At 41.0% G+C, this 25,616-nt stretch overlaps 3 protein-coding genes across 3 annotated transcripts; all 3 read left to right on the forward strand.

The window, feature by feature from the left end:
- Window positions 1-1,165: 1,165 nt before the first annotated feature.
- LOC132987929 (fascin-like) lies at window positions 1,166-8,333 on the forward strand. Its single transcript, XM_061054940.1, has 5 exons — window positions 1,166-2,178; window positions 4,088-4,244; window positions 4,373-4,494; window positions 5,614-5,784; window positions 6,971-8,333. The coding sequence occupies exons 1-5, from the start codon at window positions 1,353-1,355 to the stop codon at window positions 7,174-7,176; spliced, it is 1,482 nt and encodes a 493-aa protein (XP_060910923.1). The 5' UTR covers window positions 1,166-1,352; the 3' UTR covers window positions 7,177-8,333.
- Window positions 8,334-14,932: 6,599 nt separating this feature from the next.
- On the forward strand, window positions 14,933-15,879 carry rasd3 (RASD family member 3). The gene has a single exon (XM_061054951.1). It carries the CDS (start codon window positions 15,048-15,050, stop codon window positions 15,681-15,683), a length of 636 nt encoding a protein of 211 aa, XP_060910934.1. The 5' UTR covers window positions 14,933-15,047; the 3' UTR covers window positions 15,684-15,879.
- A 3,579-nt stretch (window positions 15,880-19,458) lies between these two features.
- plk1 (polo-like kinase 1 (Drosophila)) lies at window positions 19,459-25,349 on the forward strand. Its single transcript, XM_061054963.1, has 11 exons — window positions 19,459-20,136; window positions 20,536-20,704; window positions 20,991-21,135; window positions 21,242-21,335; window positions 21,433-21,658; window positions 21,822-21,864; window positions 22,048-22,145; window positions 22,663-22,740; window positions 23,350-23,504; window positions 23,932-24,114; window positions 24,384-25,349. Exons 1-11 carry the CDS (start codon window positions 19,774-19,776, stop codon window positions 24,579-24,581), a joined length of 1,752 nt encoding a protein of 583 aa, XP_060910946.1. The 5' UTR covers window positions 19,459-19,773; the 3' UTR covers window positions 24,582-25,349.
- Window positions 25,350-25,616: the final 267 nt, after the last annotated feature.

The raw sequence follows: 25,616 nt of genomic DNA on the forward strand, positions 1-25,616 counted from the left end.
AGTATAGCTAAAGAGAGGAGAGAGGGGGGTGGGGAAGAGAACGTTATAACAGACATACCCTTTCACCCTACAGCATAAATACGTTACCATGACAAGACTTAACCTGGGGCGATTAAATGCACAGAGACAGGAGAGAGAGAGAAAGAGCAAAGAGGCCTGTTTGCTGCATCAGGAGGAGATTCAGTTTGGTTTAGTGTGTTTGTAATGTATCCCTTCTTACTCATCCCAAAAGTGACAGATTAAGGACTCAGACTCTAGACCCTTGTGGACTTGGCTTTTTGCAAATCATGCACACAGATATACAAATATATATACTTTTCTTGTCAAATACTAATTCCAATACCTAGAGCTTAGTTTAGGAGATACAGGGAATCTCTCCAATATAGCCGAAGTGAATTTTGGCAGTAAACCACTGATGCCTGCATTTTATATAGCTCTCAATTAGCAAAACTGTAGTTCTTTGTTATTTTCATAACTTTAGGAGGCTTAAAGTTTCCAGTATGCGTGATCAATGCATTGATGGTGATGCCCAAATACTGCATTTCAGGGAGTATACCGGAGGCTGATACAGGTACTTGTATCAGTATTGCCACAACTCTACATGTAAGGGAAAGAAAGTGGCCTTTCTCAATCTCACAAAAACACATGTGATGTATATCTATCAATTACTCCAGACTAGGAAGAACATAGAAATAACAGTGAAGCAACATCTTTTGGCCATGTATAGATTGTTGTGTTCTGTTGAACTGAAGCTCAATTTCATCATATCCAGCCCAGTAGACCGCTTACACACACAGCCCTGCAAACAAACAGTGTTCTGTCACTTGATGAATGGCTCTAGCCATGTGGAATTGTGGCAGAACAGATCTCAATTAGAGGGATGGAAAGTAGGACAAAATTGCATGAGAGGGGTATGAGTTATTAATAACAGTTTGGATGACACTGTAGGTTATAGACTATACTACAATGTACATTTCTGTGTGTGTGTGTGTGTGTGTGTGTGTGTGTGTGCGTGCGTGTGTGAACAAGGGTGAGGTGCTTTGCCAAATTCTCCCTGCAGCTCCTCTGCATGCATGAGGGGCGTGTTCTGCTGTTATAAAACAAAACTCACAGTCCTGCAACTCCAAAGAGAGGCGGCCTGAATATACAGTAGGGGACATTCATCATTATCATCAGTCAGAGCATCTCTCTCTCTCTCTCTCTCTCTCTCTCTCTCTCTCTCTCTCTCTCTCTCCGTCCCTCCCTCAGACACCCCCACACTCAGTCAATCCATCGCTCTGTCAGTCTGTCCTTCCCTGTAAACACCTTCATCATCTCCTTTTCTTTCCTCTTCTTGACACACACACAGCATTATGTCCGCAAACGGCGCAGACGGGGACTTGCTGCGGATCCCTCTGGGGCTCATCAACAGCGCGGGCAAGTATCTCACTGCGGAGACTTTCGGCTTCAAAATCAACGCCTCTGCCAGCAGCCTGAAGAAGAAGCAGACATGGACCCTGGAGCAGACCGGGGAGGACGGCAGCGCGGTTTTCCTGCTGACCCACCTGGGCCGCTACCTCGCCACAGACAAAGACGGGAACGTTACCGCAGACAGTGAGACGCGCGGTAAGGACTGCCGCTTCGTAATAACCGCGCACGAGGACGGGCGGTGGTCCCTGCAGTCCGAACCCCACGGCCGGTTCCTCGGCGGCAGCGAGGACCGGATCACGTGCTTTGCGCAAACCGCCTCACCTGCAGAAAAGTGGAGCGTGCACCTCGCCGTGCACCCCCAGGTGAATCTGTACAGCTTCGCGCGAAAGCGCTTCGCCCACCTGAGCGTGCAAGGGCAGGAGGTGTCAATAAACCGGGACGTGCCATGGGGAGTCGACTCGCTCGTAACTCTGGTCTACAGAGACGAGCGCTACCACCTCGAGACCTGCGATAACCGCTTCCTCCGCAATGACGGCAGCCTGTCCACTAAAACAGACAAGGACACCGGCTACATGCTGGAGTTCCGCTCTGGAAAAGTGGCATTCCGCGACTGCAACGGCCGCTACCTGGCGCCTGCGGGCCCAACCGGTACTATGAAGTCTGGGAAGAGCACGCGAGTGGGGAAGGATGAACTGTTTGGCCTGGAGCGCAGCCACGCGCAGGTCGTGCTGACTGCAGGCAACGAGAGAAACGTGTCCACGCGGCAAGGTGAGGCTTCACAGACACTCCGAGCCAAAAAAAAAGTGTGAGAGAGAAAAAAAAATCACATTTTATCTTCATGTCACTGCTTAACTGGGCACACACAGCATGCAGCTGTTGCATGATATCCAGAACAGAGTTGGAGTTTCCCGTTACTTCATTTTACTAACACCATGTGTTTTTCATTACCATGCTCTCACTCCCCCCCCCCACATCCATTTCTCTCCCTCCCCTCCCTTTGGCCACACTCTGCCTTGCTTAACATTTTTCTGCAGTAATTCTACCCCTGCATTGTGGCTGCTGGTTCAGGGTCAGCTCCAGCCTACAGTCAGCTGTCATTCTCTGTCTCAGAATAGACAGAAAACTAAGGAGAGGAGAGTTAAGGGGACAAAAGAGGCTGGGAAAAAGAGGAGAGGCAGGAAAAAAAAAATGCTTTACAAAGAGGGAGATGTGACTCAAGAAAGTCCTGCTGAATGTGGATCTTTTGCTGCCGTGCACATGGGACTGATCATTTAACCATGCAGTCGATATGCTTTAATGCGGGAGGAAATGGCTGTGTGTGTGTGTGTGTGTGTGTGTGTGTGTGTGTGTGTGTCTGTGGTGATGGATTGTGAAAGGAGGAGGATAATTTGTAGGTATGAGGTCAGTGTAGGGCAGTGACTCGTGACCTGGTCGTTCATTGAGGTTATAGCCAGTGAAGGATTAAGAGACAGTGCTGGACATTCATTCAACGCATTATTATCAAAGGCCCAGCCCTTCTTTTCTGCTGAATCTGTAGCCAATAACTCTTACTGTTGCAGCAGGATCAGTGTGGGTGTGCAGCGTAGTGGTAAAAAAAATTAGGTTTTTTGTGTCAGCCTCCAAATGAAGAGAAAGATCTTTGTCACATAACTGCAATTTAAACTGCAATTTAGGTCAAGATGGTAGAATTTCACTTTTTTTTTTATTAGCATTAAAGCATATTAGCAATTTTTGTGTCAACAGTGGGTCAAATGCCAACTTGTAATGAAAAAGGTGTGGCATAGGCTAACTCAGCATCAGGTTCTGCAGTTCCCCTCAGTTTCAAAGTGCTTAAGCATATTCCAGCTCATTGTTTTGGTTTTAAGACCTGCAAATTTTTATTATTTGGTTCATTTGCACCATATTCACCAGTGGGTTCATCAGGCAACAGTTTTTATTTAAGATTGGTTATTGGTGTTTTGATAGGAAAGAGGAAATTTGGGGAGGATAGGGTAGGGATGGCATGCATCAAAGGGTAGGGATGGCATGCATCAAATGGTTGCAAGTCAGGAGTTGAACCAGCAACAAGGACTTTATCTTTTACTGGCGCCTGCTCTACCAACTGGGCTAAACCACCACCCCAAGGCAACTATATAAAAAGAGCAGTATGTATCTCGGAGACGTAGCGTTTAAAATTGGTACTGCAGTCCAAATTCAAAACATTGGAGAGAGCTGTTTTCCCTCAATGATATAGTAAGGTCATTTTAATTCAGTAAATATCATACATATTGGTCGTTTAAGGACAAGTATCTGATGATCAGACTGTATGCTTTTTGTCTAGCACTTAATGGAACAATAACTCAGCAACTATCCAGAGAATAGGATAGCAAAGAGCCAGCCGTTCCCTCCGGAGTTGATGGAGAAAATAGAGCAACGAGCAGAGTATTTTGACTGATAACTGAAACTCGCTTGATCTTTTTTTTTGTCATTTTAGCCATCACACCCTTCCCTTTTACTGTATGTAGTTCCTTTCTGGACTTGGATCATCCTGCAAACTGGTGTTGTAACACTGAGAGTCCTGCCCCTTTAAGAGTCTATCTGGGAAACTTGATGAATTAGAGGGTAGAGCAGTTTCAGACAAGGACAGAAACATACAGAGACAAATGAAAACTGACGGCTGACTGCCCCACTTTTCCAGGCATGGACCTGTCAGCCAATCAGGACGAGGAAGGGGACCAGGAAGTCTTCCAGTTGGAGATGAGCCGTGAGGACAGGAAGTGTGCCTTCAGGACAGCTGCTGGAAAATACTGGACTCTGACAGCCAACAGTGGACTGCAGTGCACAGCCTCCAACAAGTAACCACACAGACACACTCACACAAATGCTGCATCCAATAGAATACTGTATAACACAATTTAAACTTACGTTTAAACAGATCCATCCTTAACGGCCTGCTCATTGAGATTTTTGATGTGTGTCACAGGTCTGGCAATAGTTTCTTTGAGCTGGAATGGCGTGATGGTCGTGTGTGTGTACGTGCAGCTAATGGCAAATATGTGGTCGCTAAGAAGAACGGGCAGCTAGCTGCTACTGTTGACAACACAGGTCAGTGATGTTTCAGTTTCTTCTGAACATGACTGAACTCATGAATAAGGAGCAGGAGTGAAACATTCTGCTCCGTAATAACAAGTTAAAAAGATGTTTTCATGCGTATGTTTTGAGTGTATTGTACAACTGTCCTTGTAAAGTGATATTAGAGATGAATCTGGATTTTTCTGTATTTCTTCTCACAAAGGATATCTTAAATCTTCCTCTCTCTTCAAGATGCTGGGAACAAAGGCCCAGACCTGTTTGACACAATCCATGATTTGCAGAACTTGTGCAAGATTACGTATGCCAAGGGTTTACGCAGAAGCCTTTTGTGCATAAATGTTCACCGTGTCTTTTCAGAATCAGAATCAGATTTATTGGCCAGGTATGCTTACTAACACAAGGAATTTAACTTCGGTGAACTGTGCTCTCATATGTACAGGTACAACATTAAATACCAACAATAAACATAATAAGAAAAGACTAATATTTACATGACTAAACATGAAACAGTGCAGTGGTGAATAGTGCAAAAGATGCTGAAGTAATATGATAAGTAAAATGCAGTTATGTGACAGATGGGTCAATTAACATGTCAATTACAGTATTTACATAACAGTATAAACAGTATAAACATTTACAGTATTTTCATAATTTCTGATGTTGTGGGAATATTAAAGCAAAACATAACTTCAATCAGCCATCAAAATATTTCAAACAGTGTCCTGCGTTTTCAGGGGCACAATTTAAGGAAAAAAGTCAAATGAGCTGGCCGAAGTTTGGTACATCTTAGAATAAAAACTGAAATCTGCCATGTAATTAACAATGGCTGGCACCTCGCTCTTAATGGAAATGAGTATGAACACTGATTGAGTGATTGGTTTGATTTATGTTACACTCATAACACATCTATGTACAGTATACTCAAGAGACTTAATCCAACTTTTTCGCCCCGCACCTCACTTAGTGCCCGTAATGTGCACCTTGCAACGAGCAAAATGCAGTCCGACACGTCCAAATCACTTTGCGCCATGCACTTTTGAGAGCTCGCTTCACGCCATCAAAGTAGGGCCCCAAGTGTGCCTGGTCACAAGGTTTGAAAATCGAGCGTCTAAACATAACCTTTCTCTTCAGGGGAGGCTGAACAGTTCCTGATGAAGCTGATCAACCGTCCCCTCATCGTCCTTCGTGGAGAGCATGGTTTCATCGGGACTCGTAAGGCCGGAATAGCAACCCTGGACTCCAACCGTGCATCTTATGATGTATTCCAGCTGGAGTTCCACAATGGAGCTTATTCCCTTAAAGGTAGGCAATAATGTGAAAAATATGACTTAACAGTTCTGTGGTGTTCATGCATGTTTTAGTTATTCACTACAAGTCACAGAGTTTACATGACGGCAGCCCAATATAGCTGGTTAAGTTTGATGTATTATTCCGTAGAGAACAAGACAGTATGCCAGATAGTCTTTTTTGAGCACTTGCTGGTCTTCAAAGTAGAAAGGTTCAAAGCTCACGCAGTGTTACTACATAAATATATTTATTTTCCACTTTGTGGCAGCAGAATCAATTAAAAAAAAGTCTTAAAGAAACTATGAAGTAGGTATCGTATTTATTTATAGTTACGTTTCTGGCCACGTGGCAAGCACTCAGTCAACTTTAAGCTTTTTTTTGGTCTCCACCAACTCCAGTACGAAATAGTACATTCTTTAGCAGAAAGCCCTCTACAGTAAGCAGCTAGAAAGGCAACTTTCTGCTGGTGCTGGATATGTTGCATCTAAAATGCCCATCAGCAGAGATAATGCTAATATTAGCTTAACTTGTTTCAAGGTGCCCTGCTTGATAATGGTTTCAGATTCCTTGTGTGCTGAGCCAAAGAACAATCATAGTAATCTTCATACATTCTTGCTAATACACAGTTATAATTACATTATATATGAAAGTTATAATAATAGGTATATATTTGTATAGCATGTGTAGCAGAAGGCTACTTGGGATAGGCCATTACTGAAGTCTAGGTATTGGTATTGGAAAACAAATAGGTATCCAATCATATTTAAATATTGGTTTCAGGTTTACATTATCTTCTTCAAATAGGGCTATAGTTTTCTCCTGTCTTTGTTCTTAGCCTTAAGAATAGTGCTCACCAAAGGCCTGTTAAACTCTACATTGCAGTAGAAAAAAATAAAAGTAAACTGAAACATGCGTAATAAATATATTATCACTACATGGATAGGAGGAAAAGATACTAGATGGATAAACATATTTCAGAAATCTGAAACTGTTATCATTTCAACCAGCACATTTACCTGACCAACGAGCCAGTATGACCTCTTACCTTTGTATGTGTGTAATATTTACAGAAACTGTAAAGTCTTTTGCATATTTTGCATAGGGAGAGAGACAGAGACAGACAGACAGACAGACAGACAGACAGACAGACAGAGAGAGAGAGAGAGAGAGTGAGTGTGTTAAGTGTGTGCTGTTTGTCCAGACTCCATGGGGAAGTACTGGTGTGTTGGAGACGACACGGCAGTGGTGTGCGGCAGCTCCACACCCGTCCAGTTCCTGTTTGAGTTCTGTGACCTCAACAAGATGGCCATACGTGCTCTGGGGGGGAAGTACCTTAAAGGAGACCACGCTGGAGGGCTAAAGGCGAGCGCCGACTCCCTGGACAACGCCACCCTCTGGGAATATTAAAAAAAGCACAGTCAGACTTCTCAACTGTCCGACACAATGCTTCAAACTATTCATAGATACTTTAGGTAGCTGTTTTTATTTGCATATGTGCGTGTGTGTAATTGTGAACTTGTCTGGATGGATGTGTGGTGGATATTGACGCTGATTAACTGGAAGTCATGGCACCAAAGCACTACAGGTGTTTTTTATTTTCTCAATGATCTCTTCTTACTGGAAATGTGTATGTATGTTGTTGCTTGATGAACGAATCAAAGTGTGGCTCCACATTTAAAAGTTTCACTTCCAGTCAAATTTACACAAACTGTACCTGATATATATATCAGGATGATTATTGTTATTGGTTGTGCCTATCTATATGTGGAATGATATAACTCACAACATACGATATCTAACTTTCTCCTGCTAATTGCTGACTCTATTGTGCTGCATTCATATTTTGCTTTCAGACTATAACACATTATTAGATACATCAGATAATAGGGTGTTGTTTCTGCTGTAAATAAAGCTTTCTGTTACAAAACGCAAAAACACACAATTATGGACACTTTAAGTGCATGATTGTGTGAGACTGCAAAAAAAGGGATGTGATTGGCAGATCTATTGTGCTTTGCCTGTATACCTCGAACTGCACCTTGTTTCCTTTCCCTTTCTGAGATGTGCAGGCAGAAACATCTGTATTTAGACTGAGGCATCTACACACAATAGTTAGAATTCAAAGGAAATGTATATTCCATTAAGTTTTTCAATAATACTTTAAGAGGAAATAAATGAAAGAAGGTGTCAAGTTAAAGGAACTCTCTTTGTTAAAATGATCCTTTTTGATCAAAGGAGTGAAGGGGGCAGGGCTGCTTGTATGTACTACATACTCAAATGCATATGAATATACAAATACGCAGGCGTATACAAAATTCGCACTGTGACTTAGAATCTGCACAATGATGTAATGTCCAACTGCTAGCGACGAAAAGCACATTTTTGGAGTGTAAAATGTCTGCCTTAGTTTGGGTGCTGCTAGATGTGTAAACATTTGGAGAGAGTCAGTCATTTCTCCGGCTGTTACTGTGTCTGTGCCTTCCATAAAGTGTTCAGTCTTCTTCTTTTTTGAAAGGTCCTACCATTGATAACAAACCGCAATAAAGTTTTCCCTCCAAACAGTGGACATTCTCATGGATTTTTTTTCTTAGTTTGTTCATCCAGAGGCCTGACTCACCATGCATATTAGCATGCTGACACTAGCATTAAAGTACAGTGTTTCAGAGTTGCTGTGTGACTGCAAATTAAGGATGGGACAAAATATCCAGTCAAGCCTAAATTGTGTGATTATTGCATCTCTGCCAATTTGACCCGCCCTTCTCTACTTCATGACTCCTGAGTTGCATATACATGAGAATAGAGTCCGACCGATTAATCGACCAGCCGATAATAGCATATCAAGTGACTATCAGTGTCGGCTAATTTTATCATAGATATGCGCCAATATTACTAGATTTATTCACCAGTCAAATAGCATTTCATTTGAGTATCATTGTATTACACTAGCAGTTCTCTTTCACTAGCAGTGTGCTTTATGGATTGCAACAAGTATCATCACTCCAGAGTGTCAAAATTGAACACGTGATCTCAGAAATATATCAACCGGTTTATCTGTAACAGATTCTTATTCTCTCCCTAATATGGATATCGGTATCAGATCGTTGCAAACTCTTATAATCTTTTTCTCTTTGTGTTTGTAACAGCCCAGAAAACGGTGACTTGATGGATAAATTGAATGCCAAAGAGCTTACATATGGTATTGGGTGTCATTTTCCTCATCTTTGGTGGTGGCTTCATAGCTTTAAAGGGTTTATCAAACACAGACACCATCTTGTTCTGATAAGAAAATCTTTGTCATGACTCTTTGCAAACACTGGTGTGTGTGTGTGTGTGGGAGAAGGAATAAAAGTGCTGCATCATGTTCCCTTGGGATTTCTCCGAGCCAAAATTGTACAAAAGGAAGGAAGACGAGGGTGGAGATAGGTAACCTGCTCCACTTTCTCTGTCCCTCTGCAGAGGAAACTCAGCTCTCCTTCTTTTTATAAAAAGCACACACACACCACCATTGTTATCTGTGATAAATGTACCATCTTTATTTAAAAAGACAGAGACAGGAACAAGCCAAAACACCTTCTTCATTCTGCACAATAGGATTTCAGCTTGTTGCCATGGTAACGGGTAAGGGCTGGAGAAGCATGAATGTTCAAAGATGCAACAGACACACGGATGACTGATTTTATTAAACCGTAATCATAAAATTTAACATCTACAGATGCAGTTTCTCAGGCATTCAGACGCTTAGTGACTGGAAAATGACTCTCAATAAAAAGCTCATGATAAGTGCAGACATGACACTGACTAAATTAATTGCAGGGCTTTGATGTCAAAACTTAAAGGTCACATTATACTCCTTTTCAACAAGTTTAAAAAAAAGTCTCAGAGCTCCCCAAAACATGTCTGTGAAGTTTCTTGTGTCCATAGCTTTAAATGCAATTGAGCTGTGTTCAACCCCGCCTTCCAGGAAGGGGATGTGCCTCGGGCTTTCTTGCACCATGCCAAATTGTTTACAGTGAAAAGGCGGATTGAGAGGGCAGAACAAACATCTAGCTGAGGGAGTATCACCCACCTGGGGGAGGGGTTAATGCCCTTTGTGATGTCACAAAGGGAAAATCTCCAAACAGCCAGTTTGAGCCCACATTTTCTGAAAAGTGGAGCTGGTAAAAGATGGAGAGGATTGACTTTTCTCATAATTGGGGGATTTGTAGACGGGCAAGGGACACGTGTCAGTGTTAGAAAACAATAGTGAAGTGTATTTTGTAAAATATGTGACCTTTAGTGCCAGAAGAAGCGAAAAATGTTGCCTAGTGAAAGGAGGGAGTAAAAAAAGTAAGCAGGCAAAGAAAGAGCAAAATCAATAACTGAGAAAGAAAATGTGTTGAAAGAAAGGGATTGCTGAGCAGGATATTTGGAACAGAGATTTTTACTCAACCCAGAATTTCTGCATTAGAGAGGAAAGTCCTGAGTCAGTCAAGGTTACAAGTCTCTGAGCTACAACGGACAGAGGAACTTCTTGTTCAAACTCGTCTCAGTGATGCGCAGTCTAATCACAGAAAAATAAAATAATATCATTAGCCTCATAGCATAATTGCCTAAGTCATATTTTGGCCAAATTGCGATATCTGCGTAACTCTCCTGACACTGATGATTCACTGTGCATTATTGGCTAAGTCCTCAGCCTATCAGAATACTTTTTACACTCCAAAATCACTATCTGCCTAAGTCATCTCTTTGACTTAGGCATTTTTGAGCCTACATACAAAGATAGCGGCCCCCTTGAAAAACAGGGCTCAGCTGACCACAAGTGAAGCATTAGCTCATCTCTTTGATTCATCTGGTAAGCTAGTTCATATTTCTTCAACTTTCTATACAGTAAATCTACTTTCACTCAATCACAGGAATTATGAACTGCAGATGTGTGGATTCCAGTCACATTACTTGGAATGTGTTTTTCCTTCTTTTCTGAAAACCTTAAAATATGACTTAGGCAATTATACTATGAGGCTAACAATATGTGAAAATCCTTCAAATGTATGTTTGCAACAATGTAGGTGTCGGTAGCTCTTTACAAATAAAAACCCACACACTGTCGTGCCTCACACTGCACGACTGACAAGTTGCAATTGGGCTGAAATCTGGTTCGCTACAAAATTAGTCGTACGACTCAAAAAATTGTGTTTAAATCAGCCTGAAATAGCACCGTGTATTCCGGGCTTTATTCATTGCTTTAGTAAACTTTTTCTTTAAAAGTATATTGCCTGTATTGCTGGACAAATCAGCTTTGATGCAGCACGATGTTGCTGTTGTTAATGATGATGAGCACTAAACATAAAATACAAATCAGACTAATGGGGAAGCTGTTTTCTAATCATAAACCAAAGATTTAGAACTGCCAGTTAGGCATATGTTTTAAATGACTGATTGATCAACATTGTCAGATCCCATTCCCACCCTATCGGGACATTTAATCAATCATGATGAAGATTCAGTGATCATCATTAAGGCCAATTCTCCCATCATTCTTAGTGAATGAATTTCCTCAGAATAAAAGTGGTTCAATCTGTGTGATAACTTTTCAATCAGACAGCTCTTAATAAAAAATGATGAACAAGTTGGGCTGGATCATTTTCTAAATGTGCAGTTTCATTGGTTATGTGGGCTGTTTTTGTGTTTCTCTTGTGTTAAAGGGATACTTCACCCGTTGAAACATGAATCTGTATTGACATTGGGCTCTGGCAGCCCGCTGCTGCCATCTAGTGGTGTTTCACAGCACTTAATTCACTGTATGGTCAGAAGTGTGTGGATACCAGATTGTTTTGATGGATTGCAATTTTGTAAATTAAAAGCCCTCTTCTTTTTCAACACAACAAATCCAGTTCTATAGATTAAATATTGCTTCTGTTTGGTTTGGAAGACATGCACAGAGCCCTTATCTCAACCTTCACCTCAGACATTTGGGAGGAACTTGAACGTTGACTGTGAGCCAAACTTCATCAACAGAAATATTTCGCCAAACTTCAGCTAAGTTATGTACCTTTAAGGCAGGGTTGGTAATTTTATCCAAATACACTTTTTAAGATTTTGGTTGAAACTGTCCTTAGGTTCTTCTGACAGAAATAAATCATTCATGTGCACTAAAAAAGGAACTAAGGAAACCTGTCATAGCAGATGTAAGCCTGTAAAAACTTCAACCCATGTTTGCCACGAGGTACCAATCTGATGAACCAATCATGCCTCCCTGTCTCCCTACTGGTTCTCTACCTCTTGTGTGCACTAGCCCACACTCAAAGCGCATCACCGATGACAGCGTTTATACTGTGAGTTTGTCGTTGGCCATTGTGGGTAGTAAAATAATCACTTTTTTTTCATGTATAATGTTACAGTTTAAAGTCTACTTAGTGCTAAATGAGACACAAGACGACATAGTTCCTGCACAATGCAAGTGATGAGCTGAAGTCGGCTTCTGGAGCAACGGCACTCGTGAATGTAAGTGAGGGGCGTGTTTTTGAGGGAGCACAGAGGGGAGGGGTTGGGTGTAGACGGTGAAAACGGAGCATTGAGGCAATGCTGCTTTCAAAATATTGCTAGTTTTCAGAAAATTACCAACCGTGCCATTAATGAGAGCAATTCTCTGCAAACATTTCTCAAACTGTTGAGTAAAGACAGAAACCAAAATAGTGCAGGCATACAAGTGCCGATAGTTTAAAAACACGGCATCTACTAATCACACATAGGTGACACATAAAGGTTTTCACACTGTGTTTGGGTGCCCCACTCTTTTACCCTTGTTTCCTATAGCCTACATGGCTTTTTTTTTTTTTTAACCCTGTTCACCCCCAAAAAAACTCAAGACTCTGTAAAATGTAAATAAAAACACAACATGATCAAAAGTTGATACTGAAAAGGTCATTGTTTTTGGAAAATTATATATCCACTTGAAATGTCAATGTTTTACAAATCATCACATTTGTTTTTAGGAAACCAGTAGAGAAAAGGATGCATGACAAACGGCTGCCTTGCAAAATTCAAAAAGTAAATTCCCAAAAATAAATAAGATATTTAATAAACATGCAGTTGAAATCATTTGCTAAGATAAGCTTTTAGTTAGTTTTCCAGTTTTATATACTGTTGTTCTGGACTGGTCTTATTTACTCATATTAAACAGGAACAACTGGCCTTCTTAAGGGTAGAGATAAGAGGTAGAACAAACTAATTCCACCCAAACACACCCACTCACACACAGGTATATTATCGCAGTGTCTCTTTGCATACTGATAGGCTAGCCACATCCAGCCAAACAGTGTGACACAAGACATTTTTTGTTCTGTATCTTGGAACAATTGACTGACCATAACAAGATAACGACAGATCACAGCAACATGACCGACTGGAGAAACAAACTTGGAAGTTCTGTTTTAATGCTGTTAAACAATTCCAACTTGTATTTCATAACCCTTCTCTTTCTACCCATCTGTTTGTCTTTACACCACCAATGAGTACTTCCCACAAAATGTTTATGGTGGCAATCAGGCTGTAGAAATATTTTATAACAGACAATACTTTAATGTGTTTCCAGTGTTTTCAATAAGAGGAATTGTGCAGACATGCATCCAGTGTTCGATATGCGTGTACGTGTATTAAAATCTTTGTGGAAGATCAGTGAAGATAAACCTTCCATGACTCACAGTCGGGGTAAACATCACTCACGTGTCTGTATCTGCATGCATGAATGACCGGCTCTTTAAGCCTACAAGACCTGAGCCAATAAGTTCACATCACAACAAAAACCACATGGAGATAATGGACCAAGAGCTAAACCAATCAGGGAAATGAGCCAAAATTAAAAGTATGGTCACAAGACATAATGTATGGCATATCACGTGAGCTTTAAAGTGAGTTTGAACCAGTGACACACAATGACGCCTTAAGGTTCAGAGAAAATGTGCCACATCCTAAATTCTCTATAGGATAATTGACCAATATTTCTTTATGTTTCAGAGTTACAGTATTTTTTAAATTCCTGTTTATGCATTAAACTCTGCAGACGTGTGCAAATGTTTTTATGCATTTATTCAGAAAGGACACAGGACAGTGTCTGAAACAGGAGAGAGGGAAAGTTGGGGGTGGCATGCAGCAAAAGAAGCCAAAGGTCTGACTTGAACTAGAGCCGTCCGCTTCGAGGACTACAGCCTCTTTACATGGGGCACGCATAATAATGAAAGTGGGTGTCGGCTGCCACCCACTTTCATTATGTTCATGCTTGAGCTGTAGAAACAACGTGGATGGAACTAAAAGAAAATACACCATAGTTTATGGCTCAAAACTATACCCATTAGAAATGAGCCAAAAATGTATTTACAATAAGTGCTTTTACAACAGAAAATGTGTTTTACTTGGATTCCACATTACTACAATTGATTAAAACCCATGATATTGTTAAGACATGTTTGTATCATATGACTGTTTTTGTTGTCTGTATTGGCTTTATTGGCCATTTTACTTTTGCAAAAGAAAAATTGAATATAACTCAAATGTTACCTTGCTTATTAATGTATGCATCTCATAGATGAACTACCTCAATATAAATGCAGTAGTTAGAGTTGCACTATTGTTAGACCAATCATTAACAAGCTGTTTACAATATTTAATCAGTTATAAATGATGCAATTATTTAATTTTATTATCTGATGAGAACTGACATTTTAAGGCTGAAGTTTTTCTGTGGATAATTGTTTCATAATTTTGAATTTTAACTACTTGTACTTATAAATAATCTGTTATCCTCTACAGGGACAGGCTGTATTTATTGTAACAGGTTAGTGACCATGAATGACCTCAAGTAATGCTGCTCTATCTCATTTCAGTGCATTGATAAACGAATGGGTGGAGACATGTAGTCATGTTTACTTGTCCAAGCCTCTAAGAAGGCTGTATGTGGTTGAAGTGACTCATTTGCTGTAAACACGAACATGTGCCTTTGTGTCCAGTGGGAGTGCCTCTGATTGTTGACATACAGTAAAACAGAATTCATTGATGTTTCCATGCTGCCAAATGTCAGAGTGATGTGTTGTATTGTTGTGAATCCTTCCTCACCTGGTGCAGGAGGGAGTGACTAACAGAAGGAGGGGATCTGATTGGCTGAGAACAGCGGTGGTCAGCCTATAAGTGCATATAAATGCTTAAAGGTGAGATCTGAGCATCATCGGTGGAAGCAGGATTCAGTTAACAGTAGTCGAATACTCTTGGACTGGACACCCGCCAGCTCAACAGATCACATAAGCATGTCTCCATCAGGGCGTCCAAACACGGTCCGGCTGGTGTTCCTCGGGGCAGCTGGAGTCGGCAAGAGCGCGCTCATCCGCCGCTTCCTCCACGATCGCTTCGAGCACAAGTACACGCGCACAGTGGAGGAGCTTCACGTGCTGGAGTGTGACATGTCCGGGTCTGGGAAGATGCGTCTGGAGATCCTGGACACAGCCGGGAGCTACTCGTTCCCGGCCATGCGCGAGCTATGCATCCGGCACAGTGACGCGTTCGCCCTCGTGTACGCCGTGGACGACCCCGGGTCCCTCGACGAGGTGAAGCGGCTCCGTCACGAGATTCTGGAGCTGCGGGTCGGCAAGAAGGCGCCCATCACTGTGGTTGGCTGCAAGTCGGACCTGACCGAGACGGAGGGTCGTGTCCTCCGGACGGCCAACGTCATGGCCACAGTGGAGGGTGAGTGGGATGCGGCCTTCGTGGAGGCGTCCGCGCGCACAGGTGGAAACGCGGTGGGAGTGTTTAGCTCGTTGTTGCAACAGATGCAGGTGCCACACCGACTGAGCCCAGCGGTGAGGAGGCGCAGAGACACGGAGCCCAAAGCGGCAGTGAAGAGGAGACCTCCACTGAAGAAGAACCACAGCTGTGTCCTGTCATAGAACATTTTATGTGATGAAAATGAACTCTGCATCTGGACTGCTGATCTCCACGTTTTGCTGGTCATCACTGATGGAGATTTGGAAGGAAGGTCCTTTAATAGGCCTATATGAAATTATAAGTATAGGTGATTAATGCCTGATGTAGGCTATTATAGCCTAAAGGATTCATGTTCAAGCTTCACGTTTTATGTAGGCTAATTTAGCCTACATTGTGTCAATAAAATATTTTGTGATTTTATTTGTCTTTCCTTGGATTTTTAATTCACTGCACCTCAATGTCAATATAGTCTGTCACCTCCAACTGACATTTTCATTGAAGACTAGGCTTGTATTCAAGAGATACAACAACAACAACAACAACAACAAATCCAAAAAGTGAAATGTCTGCTTTTACAATTGTAATAAGTTTAGGCTACTACAAATATCGTCAAGTAGGCTTGGTCAAATGCAAAACAACCACGTCATTGTGACAAACAGATTTTTTAAGTGTAGGCTACTAAACAGCTGAAAAAGTAAAAGTTTGTGTCAACAGCTTTAGGCTATAACGCCATCTCCGATATGCCTCCTATTTTACTATTTTTATTATTATTCACTAGTCATGATCGAGGGAAATCTTTACGTTTACACAGAACAATGAACAGACATGAATCAAAAGCATCATCACCACAAAAAAAAACTTCTTCGGATTAACAAAAACCTTCAGCTGTGAACAAGAAGTCTGTATCACTGTCTTGAGCTGGAACATTTGATAAACAGATTCATCTCACACATTACAATAAACGGTGATAGACTCCTGCCAGCAGCTTCCCCTTCAGCTTAACATAACTTTGCACATAGTCCCAGCACACAACAAAGGTTGTTTGCTTTAAGTACCAAACTTAAACTTACGGTTTTAATGCAGCTCGTTCAGACATCTTAATTATTATTATTATCTATAATAATTAGGCTATTATTATCTTATTAATTGTATTGCTTTTAACCTTTTTATCTTTCTCTTCTTTAAATGTATCCCTCTCTGTATTCATTTTACTGCTCTTAGTCTTTTTAAATTCCTACTCCTTTTATCGTTTTACTCTTCAGCTCTCTGTTGCTTTATTCATTTAACCAATCTCCTGTTTATCCCTTCTTTTTATCTTCATTCTGTGTTTACAGCCTGTGACTCTCCCTCAATTTTAATTTTGTTCTCTCCTGGTTGATTTTAAACTAATTTTCCTTCATTGTATTGAACTGCCTCTCCATACCTGCCTGTTGAATCTATATTATTCCTGTTATTTGCATTTTTACAATTTTGCCCTCTCTGTCTGGCCCCTCTGTTGATCTCTGTTCTGTTGTCGTTTTGCTGTATTTGCTTTGTCTGTCACAGCACTTTGTAAACATTAGTTTTTAAAGGTGCTATATAAATAAAGCTATTATTATTATTATCTTCTTCATCATTCTCATTATTCTCCATGGTTGGCTTCTCTGTGCTTGAAAAAGCAGTGTGGGATCATTGCTGTACCGACACAACACAACCAGGCCTTGCACACAACAATTTTCAAACCCACCAATCAAACAGCATCAGCAAAGGTGAAGGGTCAACATCTGAAACGTCACTAAGTGAAATAAAAATAATCTTTTTGGGGGCTTAAGACCCTACAAGCTTTCCCTTATAGGGCAGGCCTATCTGTTGTAAAGGATTGTTACCAACATTCAACTTTGGTCTTTTTTCTATTTACAAGACATTAAAGAATTACTTTGTTTTCTTGAAGTGGGGTTGTATAAGATAAGTGTATTAGCCAATAGGCATAATAAAGTGACCTGCATGTCTTCATATTTAGGACACACAAATTCCCACCAACACAAAAATCCACATGTTTAGTTGGCATTCTGTGTCAGTATATAACTCCAAACAGCCTTTTCGAATTATTTCTTATTATATTGGTATTGATGGAGGTCAGCTGCCATTGTTAGCTTCAGTTGGTGCATAGGGAATATTCAAATCAGTCATTGCTTTGAAAAATAGATGTTTTGTATGCTTTGTATATAGAGGCAAATTGTGCAGTTTAGGGTGGTAAGCAAACATAAACACACACACACACACACACACACACACACAAGCAAATAAACAAAAATTCTGGAAGTGGAACAGAGACAACAAACCCATAGTCCTCATGGTCAATTCATCCATCCTCTCCTCATCCACTCATTCCCCCTCTCGTCTTTCTCCACTTATCATCATGTTAGGTCTGAAATAGTCAGTGGAGTGCTTACTGAGCACACAATAGCCCGTTAGATGAGGCCCTGGACTTATAATATCTTTCTAGTATGATAAATGAATATGCAACTGTTTTGATTTTATATCGGCAAACATTTTATAGTATCCATGGTGCAAACTTAAACAATCAAAATAACTCACTTTTTTGTTGCAAAAACCTGTGCTGTCTTTTGCCAAAGCAATGGCCAGGACATTCTAAAAGATCCTTAATCTCAAAGATGTTTTTTCTGAATATCTAACGTTAAAGAAAAATGTACACAACCATATGGAATATGAATTGGTTCAATGCAGGTTTCAGGAGCAGGTTGGCCTTTTAGCACCTTATTTGTACATGTACTGTATATACTGTATTTAACAATGATCATGAACATTTTCAATGAGAAGCAGTTGCAGTGGGTATTCACAAGGGTCATAATGATATTTGGAGTGGAGGATTGGAAAAATGTTATACCAATAACTTAATGACGGAAGCTTCATCGTTTTCCCTTCTCTGTTTAATTTGGAGAATACCTCCCTTTTCTGACAGGAAAACAAACCAACATGTTTGCTTCTTAGTGTGTGGCAACAGTTTACTTGTTTCATTGTCCCTATACAGATAAACATGAAAATATTCACTGTATTTGACAAGCCAGAGTTGTTGAAATAAGTTGACGTAATCCATTTCACCTTTTTAGGCTAAAAATGCTCCTTTCTAAGTAAAAGGGTTGCATTCACAAGTTTAATTGAGTTCAAATAGAGAGCTAACAACACTTCCTTAAAGAAACACAAGTTATCATACTGAGCCTGCAGGCTATAGGATATCATTTCTATAGGCTGTGTGTTTGGGGTTTGGATCCTACTTCAGCAATAAGATACAAGCAGCAGCTCAAACGTTGTCTGGTTGCAGTTCAGCTCATTTAACAACTTCATCAGCTGCATTTCTATTGATCAACATTTGAATAAAGTCATAGCTGTGTCATGTCAAATCTGTAGCCTACATGAAAAGCATTTTAGAGGCCATTATTATGGCTTTCAGAATTAGTAAACAAACAAAAGTAGAATAACAGTAAGGAACAGTTGTGGAAAAACACACAGAGTCATGCATTATTTAGAGACCTGTTAATCAACCACATTTCAAGATAGCTTAATTTAACTTTATGTAGCCTGTAGTTAAGTAGCCTACATTTTATATTACATGTACTGTGTATTGTACGTGATTTTAGTGAGATTTACAAGGAACATAAACACGTTGCTCTCGGACTTTTATCTAGGATCAAAGATGTTCCTTATTTAACCAAGAAATCCACAACATTTTCAACTGTTTAAATACCATTCCGACTACATTTCCCATCAGTATTGTGTTTTCGGAAAGGATCAGCATCAGAAACCGAAATTCAGCCAATCACACCGCAGGATATTCCGTTCTCGCTCAGTGATTGGCCTCTTTTTGCACTGGGCTTCCCACGATGCTTTGCGGCAACGCCTTGGATTTCAAATCGAGCGGACCAATCACAGGTCGCCGGAACAAACGAGGCAGCATTTTAAACTTGTTCTGAAGACTGTTGTCAAAAGGCTGGAGAGACGCTGCAAACACCGGAGGACGATTTCGGCGACCAGTTTCATGTGTGCCCCAGGTTTTTATTCGTCTTGAGATTAGCATTATCTGTATTTTAAATGTTAGTGTAAAGGTTTGAAAGTCGTTCACGTTAGTTTTGATTTGAATTATCGAGTTTACGCGAAGAAGCGAGGGCTGAACTAACGTCGGTTACAATAGTTTGACTCGTTAAGATAATATCCAAACATCGAGAGTTTTTTAAAAGCTTATTTTTTAAAGGCGAACATTACTTTAATCCAAAAATGAGCGCGGGTGTTGCAAAACCGGCGAATCCGTCGACACACGTCGACCCGAAGTCGGTTCCTCTGAAAGAAATCCCAGATGTTCTGCTCGACCCTCGCAACATGAGGAGATACGCGAGGGGACGCTTCCTCGGTAAAGGTGGTTTCGCCAAATGCTACGAGATAACAGATTTGGAGACGAAGCAGGTTTTCGCCGGGAAAGTCGTGCCCAAGTCCCTGATACTGAAGCAGCACCAGAGGGAGAAAATGACCTCGGAAATCGCCATACACAAGAGTCTCGACCACGCCAACGTCGTCGGCTTCCAGGGGTTCTTCGAAGACGACGACTTCGTCTTTGTCGTCCTGGAAATCTGCAGGAGAAGGGTGAGTGTGTTATTAGGAAAAATGATTCCTCTCAGTGAACCCACATTACAGGGCCAGCGGATATCACGACGGCCTCTCCCCTTGTCCTCACTGTCCTAGTGGAGGCAACTTAAATAGCAAGAAAAGCAATTTCTAAACAGAGTTGCTTGAAATAATCTAAATGTAATTATATTTCAATCCTTAATATCCCCTCACTTTGTCTTGCTACTATGACCCCATACTAAATATGAGCTTAGGATTCAAACTCCAGGCCACCCACCGTACAAACTATTTGCAAAATGACACCCCACTTCAAATTGCGTTGTCCTTTTCAACCCCTAAAGTCAGAAATCTTGAGCTACTGTCTCGATTTGTAGTGTTTGCCTCCGCCTCCTGTCTTATTTCTAATTTCTCTTTCAGTCCTTGTTGGAGCTGCACAAGCGTCGTAAGGCTGTGACTGAGCCCGAGGCCCGCTACTACATGTCGCAGCTGCTTAAAGGTGTCCAGTACTTGCACAACAACAGAGTCATCCACAGAGACCTGAAACTGGGCAACATCTTCCTCAACGATGACATGGAGGTCAAGATAGGTAACCTGCTGTCTCGCACTACGAATGATTTCATTTAACTCTGAACATTTCTTGTCACATTGCAGGTTTCAACTACTTTCATTAAAGTCTTACATAAACAAACGTTATGATCCCCGTGATTAAAGTCAAGGACACACCTCACAGGTGACATAAGTCATACTTCCTGGATGATGGATTATCCACTGGTTAGTGGGGATGTTTCTCACGAGGACTAAACACGTGCACACAAACGAACACCTTCTCCAACCTCGATGTTTGTAAACTCATGTCCTCCTTTCTCCTCCAGGTGACTTCGGTTTGGCCACTAAGATCGAGTTTGACGGCGAGAGGAAGAAGACCTTGTGTGGAACGCCCAACTACATTGCACCTGAAGTGCTTTGTAAGAAAGGCCACAGCTACGAGGTGGACATCTGGTCACTTGGATGCATTCTGTATGTTTGACACAAGCATGGAAAGACACTTGACTATTTTAATGCTGAATAATCAAAAGCAGCACTATTCCATTGAGACAAACCTCTATTGTACGTGTTCTCTCAGGTACACTTTGTTGGTGGGTAAGCCCCCATTCGAGACCTCCTGCCTGAAGGAGACTTACAGCCGCATCAAGAAAAACAATTACACCATCCCCTGGGTAAGCTCTGCAGCTGTGCCACACATCATTCCTCTAATGATAGTACTTGTTGAAGTTTTTTTAATTCTCTTATCTTGTCATTTAAAACCCCTCACAGCACATCAACCCAGCCGCATCCTCCCTAATCAAGCGGATGCTGCATGCTGATCCTGCCCTGAGGCCAACTGTCTCCGAGCTGCAAACAGATGAGTTCTTCACATCGGGCTACATCCCCTTACGTCTGCCCACTACCTGCCTCACCGTGCCCCCGCGCTTCTCCATCGCACCCTCCACAGCCATGGAGCTCAACCAGAGACGCCCATTGACTGCTATCAATAACAAAGGTAATGATCTCAGCTAGAGATGAAAGAAACGTACTCATCCTGAAATGATTTAAAATCATGCTGTAATATTTCAGTTACAGGATATAGGTAGACAATGAATTGTATCCAGATAAATATCTTGGTGTGAACAAAGTGTAAAGATTTGTTTTTTTTCTCTTTCCAGGAGGGACAGAGAAGGTGGATATGAAAGACGAGCCAATGCAAAGGTGAGATATTTGTTAAATGTTTGAGACTAAGGAGCTCACTTAGAATATTTCAAGCTTTGTAGGCAAAGACACAGCATGTTGTGCAAGTTAGACAAAGCAAATGGGACTTCATCTTCAATTGTTTGGGCCAAGCACAGTGCTCTTAAACAGTTTGTTTTGCTAAGTACTGTTTTTTTTTTGTAGGGAGCCTGAACAAGCAGAAAACCACCTGAAAGATATGCTGCAGCAGCTCAACAGCATCATTGCTGCCAAACCGTCAGAGAAGGCCGTCATCTGCCAAGGTGAGTGCAGACTCTTCAGTGAAGCTGATAAATCCAATCTGTTTTAATGTCCCTCTTAAAGGTTTGGATCATTTTAGTGCTTGTGTCAACCACAGACTGTGTAAAACATGGGTGGTAGTCTCAGTGATGTCTGCCTTTTTTTTTTATTGAAGCTTTGTTCTGAAGCCCAACGTTTGTGGTTGAAGATTCTGGAAATGCTGACTACACCAAACTTTCAGTTGACATTAGCCTCCTAGCAAACGGCTACAACAAGCTCGCCTGTCAATCATATCAGTCATCCCCCAAATCACGCGAAACTCTAATCCGTCATAAAATAAAAATGGATGAGTTATACGGAAGAATCATGTCCCCTTACAGTGTGTGCCAATAAAGACGTGAGCTATTCAGACCCAAAGAGTTTTTCTGTACCAGGATGTAAACTAAACATGTTTCTGCTGTGGATACTAAAGGAACTGCATTTTTCAACACTGAATGTTTCAACATTGCCTTAAACGATTTTGTGCTTTTGTATTTCTAGGGGAGGCCGAGGATCCTGCATGTATTCCCATCTTCTGGATCAGCAAATGGGTGGACTACTCGGACAAATATGGATTAGGTAAACATTGAACTGATTCCAAATCCAGCTCGACTTCTACTAGTAGTAAGATTGAACAACAGCTAGTAAATTTGAATCAGCATGGCCTTTAAGTCTTTTGGTTTTTAAGTTGTATCAATGGACAGTATATCAGAGTATTTCTTTTTTAACTGTACAGTTCAAGCTGCAAAGGCTTTCCTAAATGTGATAACAATGTTAAGTAAATACTTTACATAAGTAAAGGTTCAGATAACTTTAACAGCTACTTACCGTTTTTTTTTTTTTTAAACACTTCCCTTTCTAAAAAGATGACATTTGTTACAAGGTCAAGTCGTTTGTTTGATGTTGCAGTTGAAATCAATCAGCCAATAGTCTTGATTCCTCCATGATATCATTAATGATCGCTGCATTTCACTTACGTGACCAGGTCAACATGTATGCATTCATCATTATGTTATTGAAGCCAGTGCTGTTCCTTCAATAACGACAAAATCCCTTTCATGAACAAAGTATGAGTAACAGACTGATTTGTAGTAATGACACAGACTGTCCACTAGAGAGAGCCAAGAAGAAAACATTCAATTGAATAGGTCTTCAACAAGATTGACCTAAATGTTTTTGTTTTTTTAGGCTACCAGCTGTGTGACAACAGTGTTGGTGTGTTGTTCAACGACTACACCCGTCTGATCATGTACGCTGATGGAGACAGTCTGCAGTACATTGACAAAACAGCTGCTGAATCCTACCTCAGCGTTCGCTCGTTTCCTGCCACACTCAACAAGAAGGTATTGTCAAATGAAGTCCATCATAGGTTAAATGTTAGGGGTGTAAATCTCTCCTTTTGATCAGATTTGAATCCCTAATAATAGGCTACAATCAGATTGGCTAACCATACATTAAAATATAACAGCACTAATAGAGAAATACAAATTGTTTGGCGATTTCAGTCATGGGCTTATCCTTGTATGATCCCTCGCTAGCTATCTAGCTTGCCATCTCCCGCTAATGTTATTCTCTTGGAAAGGTAAAAGGTCAATGTGATAGTGTCGCAAGATTGAAGGACTCCCAGGACTCTGTGTACCGGGACATTAACACGTTAACAAAGTTACAGATCAGCAATGTTTTATCTTTACACCTCTATTAAATCTTTTTTTTTATTTTTGTCCATATCATAGTGTTCATACTTATGTCCCCTTTCTCTGTCCCCTACAGATAACTTTGCTGAAATATTTCCGTAACTACATGAGCGAGCACCTGCTGAAGGCTGGTGCGAACATTGCACGGCGGGAAGGCGATGAGCTGGCGCGGCTTCCTTACCTCTCCTTGTGGTTCAGAACCAAGAGCGCCATCGTGCTGCACCTCACCAATGGCACCGTTCAGATCAACTTCTTCCAGGTAAGACACTCACCACCTCTTCTCCCCACTTAAAGTTCTGCTGGAATAGGTCCTTAAACAGGAAAAAGTTATGAGTTCACTCAAGTCAGCAGGATTTTAAGGTGATATGCCGGAAATACGGTCTGTACAAGAGTGCATCAGTAACTACCTTATTCATGTCTTCTGCACTCTGTTAGCTGTGAAATTGAATGTATTACTCACTCATCATGACCTCTTAACACATCCTGTACCCATTTCTATTTTATTTAAACATTTCTCCACTATTTCAGGACCACACCAAGCTGATCCTGTGCCCTCTGATGGCCGCTGTGACCTACATCGACGAGAAGCGAGAATTCCGCACCTACAAGCTTTCCCTGCTCGAGGAGTTCGGCTGCACTAAAGAGCTGGCGAGCCGCATTCGCTACGCCAAGCTGATGGTGGAGAAACTGCTGGACAGCAAACCTTCCCCGGCCGCCGCACAATAGACCACGTCTTAAACCCCCACTTAATTATTAACTTGCCACTTCTCTCTGTCAGGCTCTGAGAACGGAAAGATCCTGACATTTTCTGGGTTTAATGATTTTTATTAGGCCCTGACCGTGTACCTTGAAAATGAATCACTTGTATATTGTGGAAATTTTTGCCTGTCATCCACTTATTTTTATCGTTCTTCCTGCTGTCGGTCAAATCTCTTAATTTTTCTGATGAAGCTTGGCCAACATGTTCACGGTGAAACAATCCTTGACGACTAACTCTCCAGCCACAAAGCAGACGAGCATACCCCGTCACTTTAAACGAGTCTTGAAGGAAAAATATGAGCGTTAAAGGCTTTTGGTGTTCAGAATCATCTTAAAGTTCCACCATGATTCTCTTTGCTTGTTTGTATTCATTTACTCAGCAGTTATGTATTTGAAGCTGAGTGAACAGATGTGTGTGTGTGTGTGTTGGGCATTGAAAACTCCGACTGGCTGTGTGGATGGGGAAAACAAGCTTCTCTGGTCGCTTCTCTAGTTTGTCTGTTTTATCTGTGTTGTCTGTAGAGAGATGGACCATGTTAATACGTCTACATCATGTACAGTATTTTTCCTCCTGTAGCCACTTTTTTTTTTTTTTTACACTTTTTAAGTCTATTTTAGATGTCTTGTCTTTTTCAACATGTACAGACCTGTAAATACTGCTGAATATGCATACATGTTGTGAAGATGGTTAAATTTTATCCAAGTCTAAATAAAGATTCTCTTGAACAAATGTAACTTGTTGTGGTTTGATAAATTATTTCTATTAGCTGTTTGTTAGACATTGTGTTTGTTGATTTAAGACAGTTTGACTTTACGATGACTCCCGTCTTTATGCGATCTAAACTTACTGGTACCGGTATTTATCTTGTTATTTCTGGGAGAACAAAGCATGTTGCCGTTATATATGTCATTATCTTAAGATTTATAAAAAAAAAAAAAAAAAGTATTTTCTCCAGATAATTCGAGTTGAGAAAATAAACTAGGCTTGTCATTGTCATAGGT

Source organism: Labrus mixtus, chromosome 2 (genome assembly GCF_963584025.1).
Source record: "Labrus mixtus chromosome 2, fLabMix1.1, whole genome shotgun sequence".
Taxonomy (NCBI): Eukaryota; Metazoa; Chordata; class Actinopteri; order Labriformes; family Labridae; genus Labrus; species Labrus mixtus.

Bases quoted from the DNA above. Each gene is read 5' to 3' on its own strand.
- LOC132987929 (XM_061054940.1), top strand. From the start codon at position 1,353: ATGTCCGCAAACGGCGCAGACGGGGACTTGCTGCGGATCCCTCTGGGG. The intron at 4,245-4,372 runs GTAACCACACAG...TGTGTGTCACAG, and splicing joins CAGTGCACAGCCTCCAACAA to GTCTGGCAATAGTTTCTTTG. The intron at 4,495-5,613 runs GTCAGTGATGTT...CTTTCTCTTCAG, and splicing joins TGCTACTGTTGACAACACAG to GGGAGGCTGAACAGTTCCTG.
- rasd3 (XM_061054951.1), top strand. From the start codon at position 15,048: ATGTCTCCATCAGGGCGTCCAAACACGGTCCGGCTGGTGTTCCTCGGG.
- plk1 (XM_061054963.1), top strand. From the start codon at position 19,774: ATGAGCGCGGGTGTTGCAAAACCGGCGAATCCGTCGACACACGTCGAC. The intron at 23,505-23,931 runs GTATTGTCAAAT...TGTCCCCTACAG, and splicing joins CTGCCACACTCAACAAGAAG to ATAACTTTGCTGAAATATTT. The intron at 24,115-24,383 runs GTAAGACACTCA...CCACTATTTCAG, and splicing joins TTCAGATCAACTTCTTCCAG to GACCACACCAAGCTGATCCT.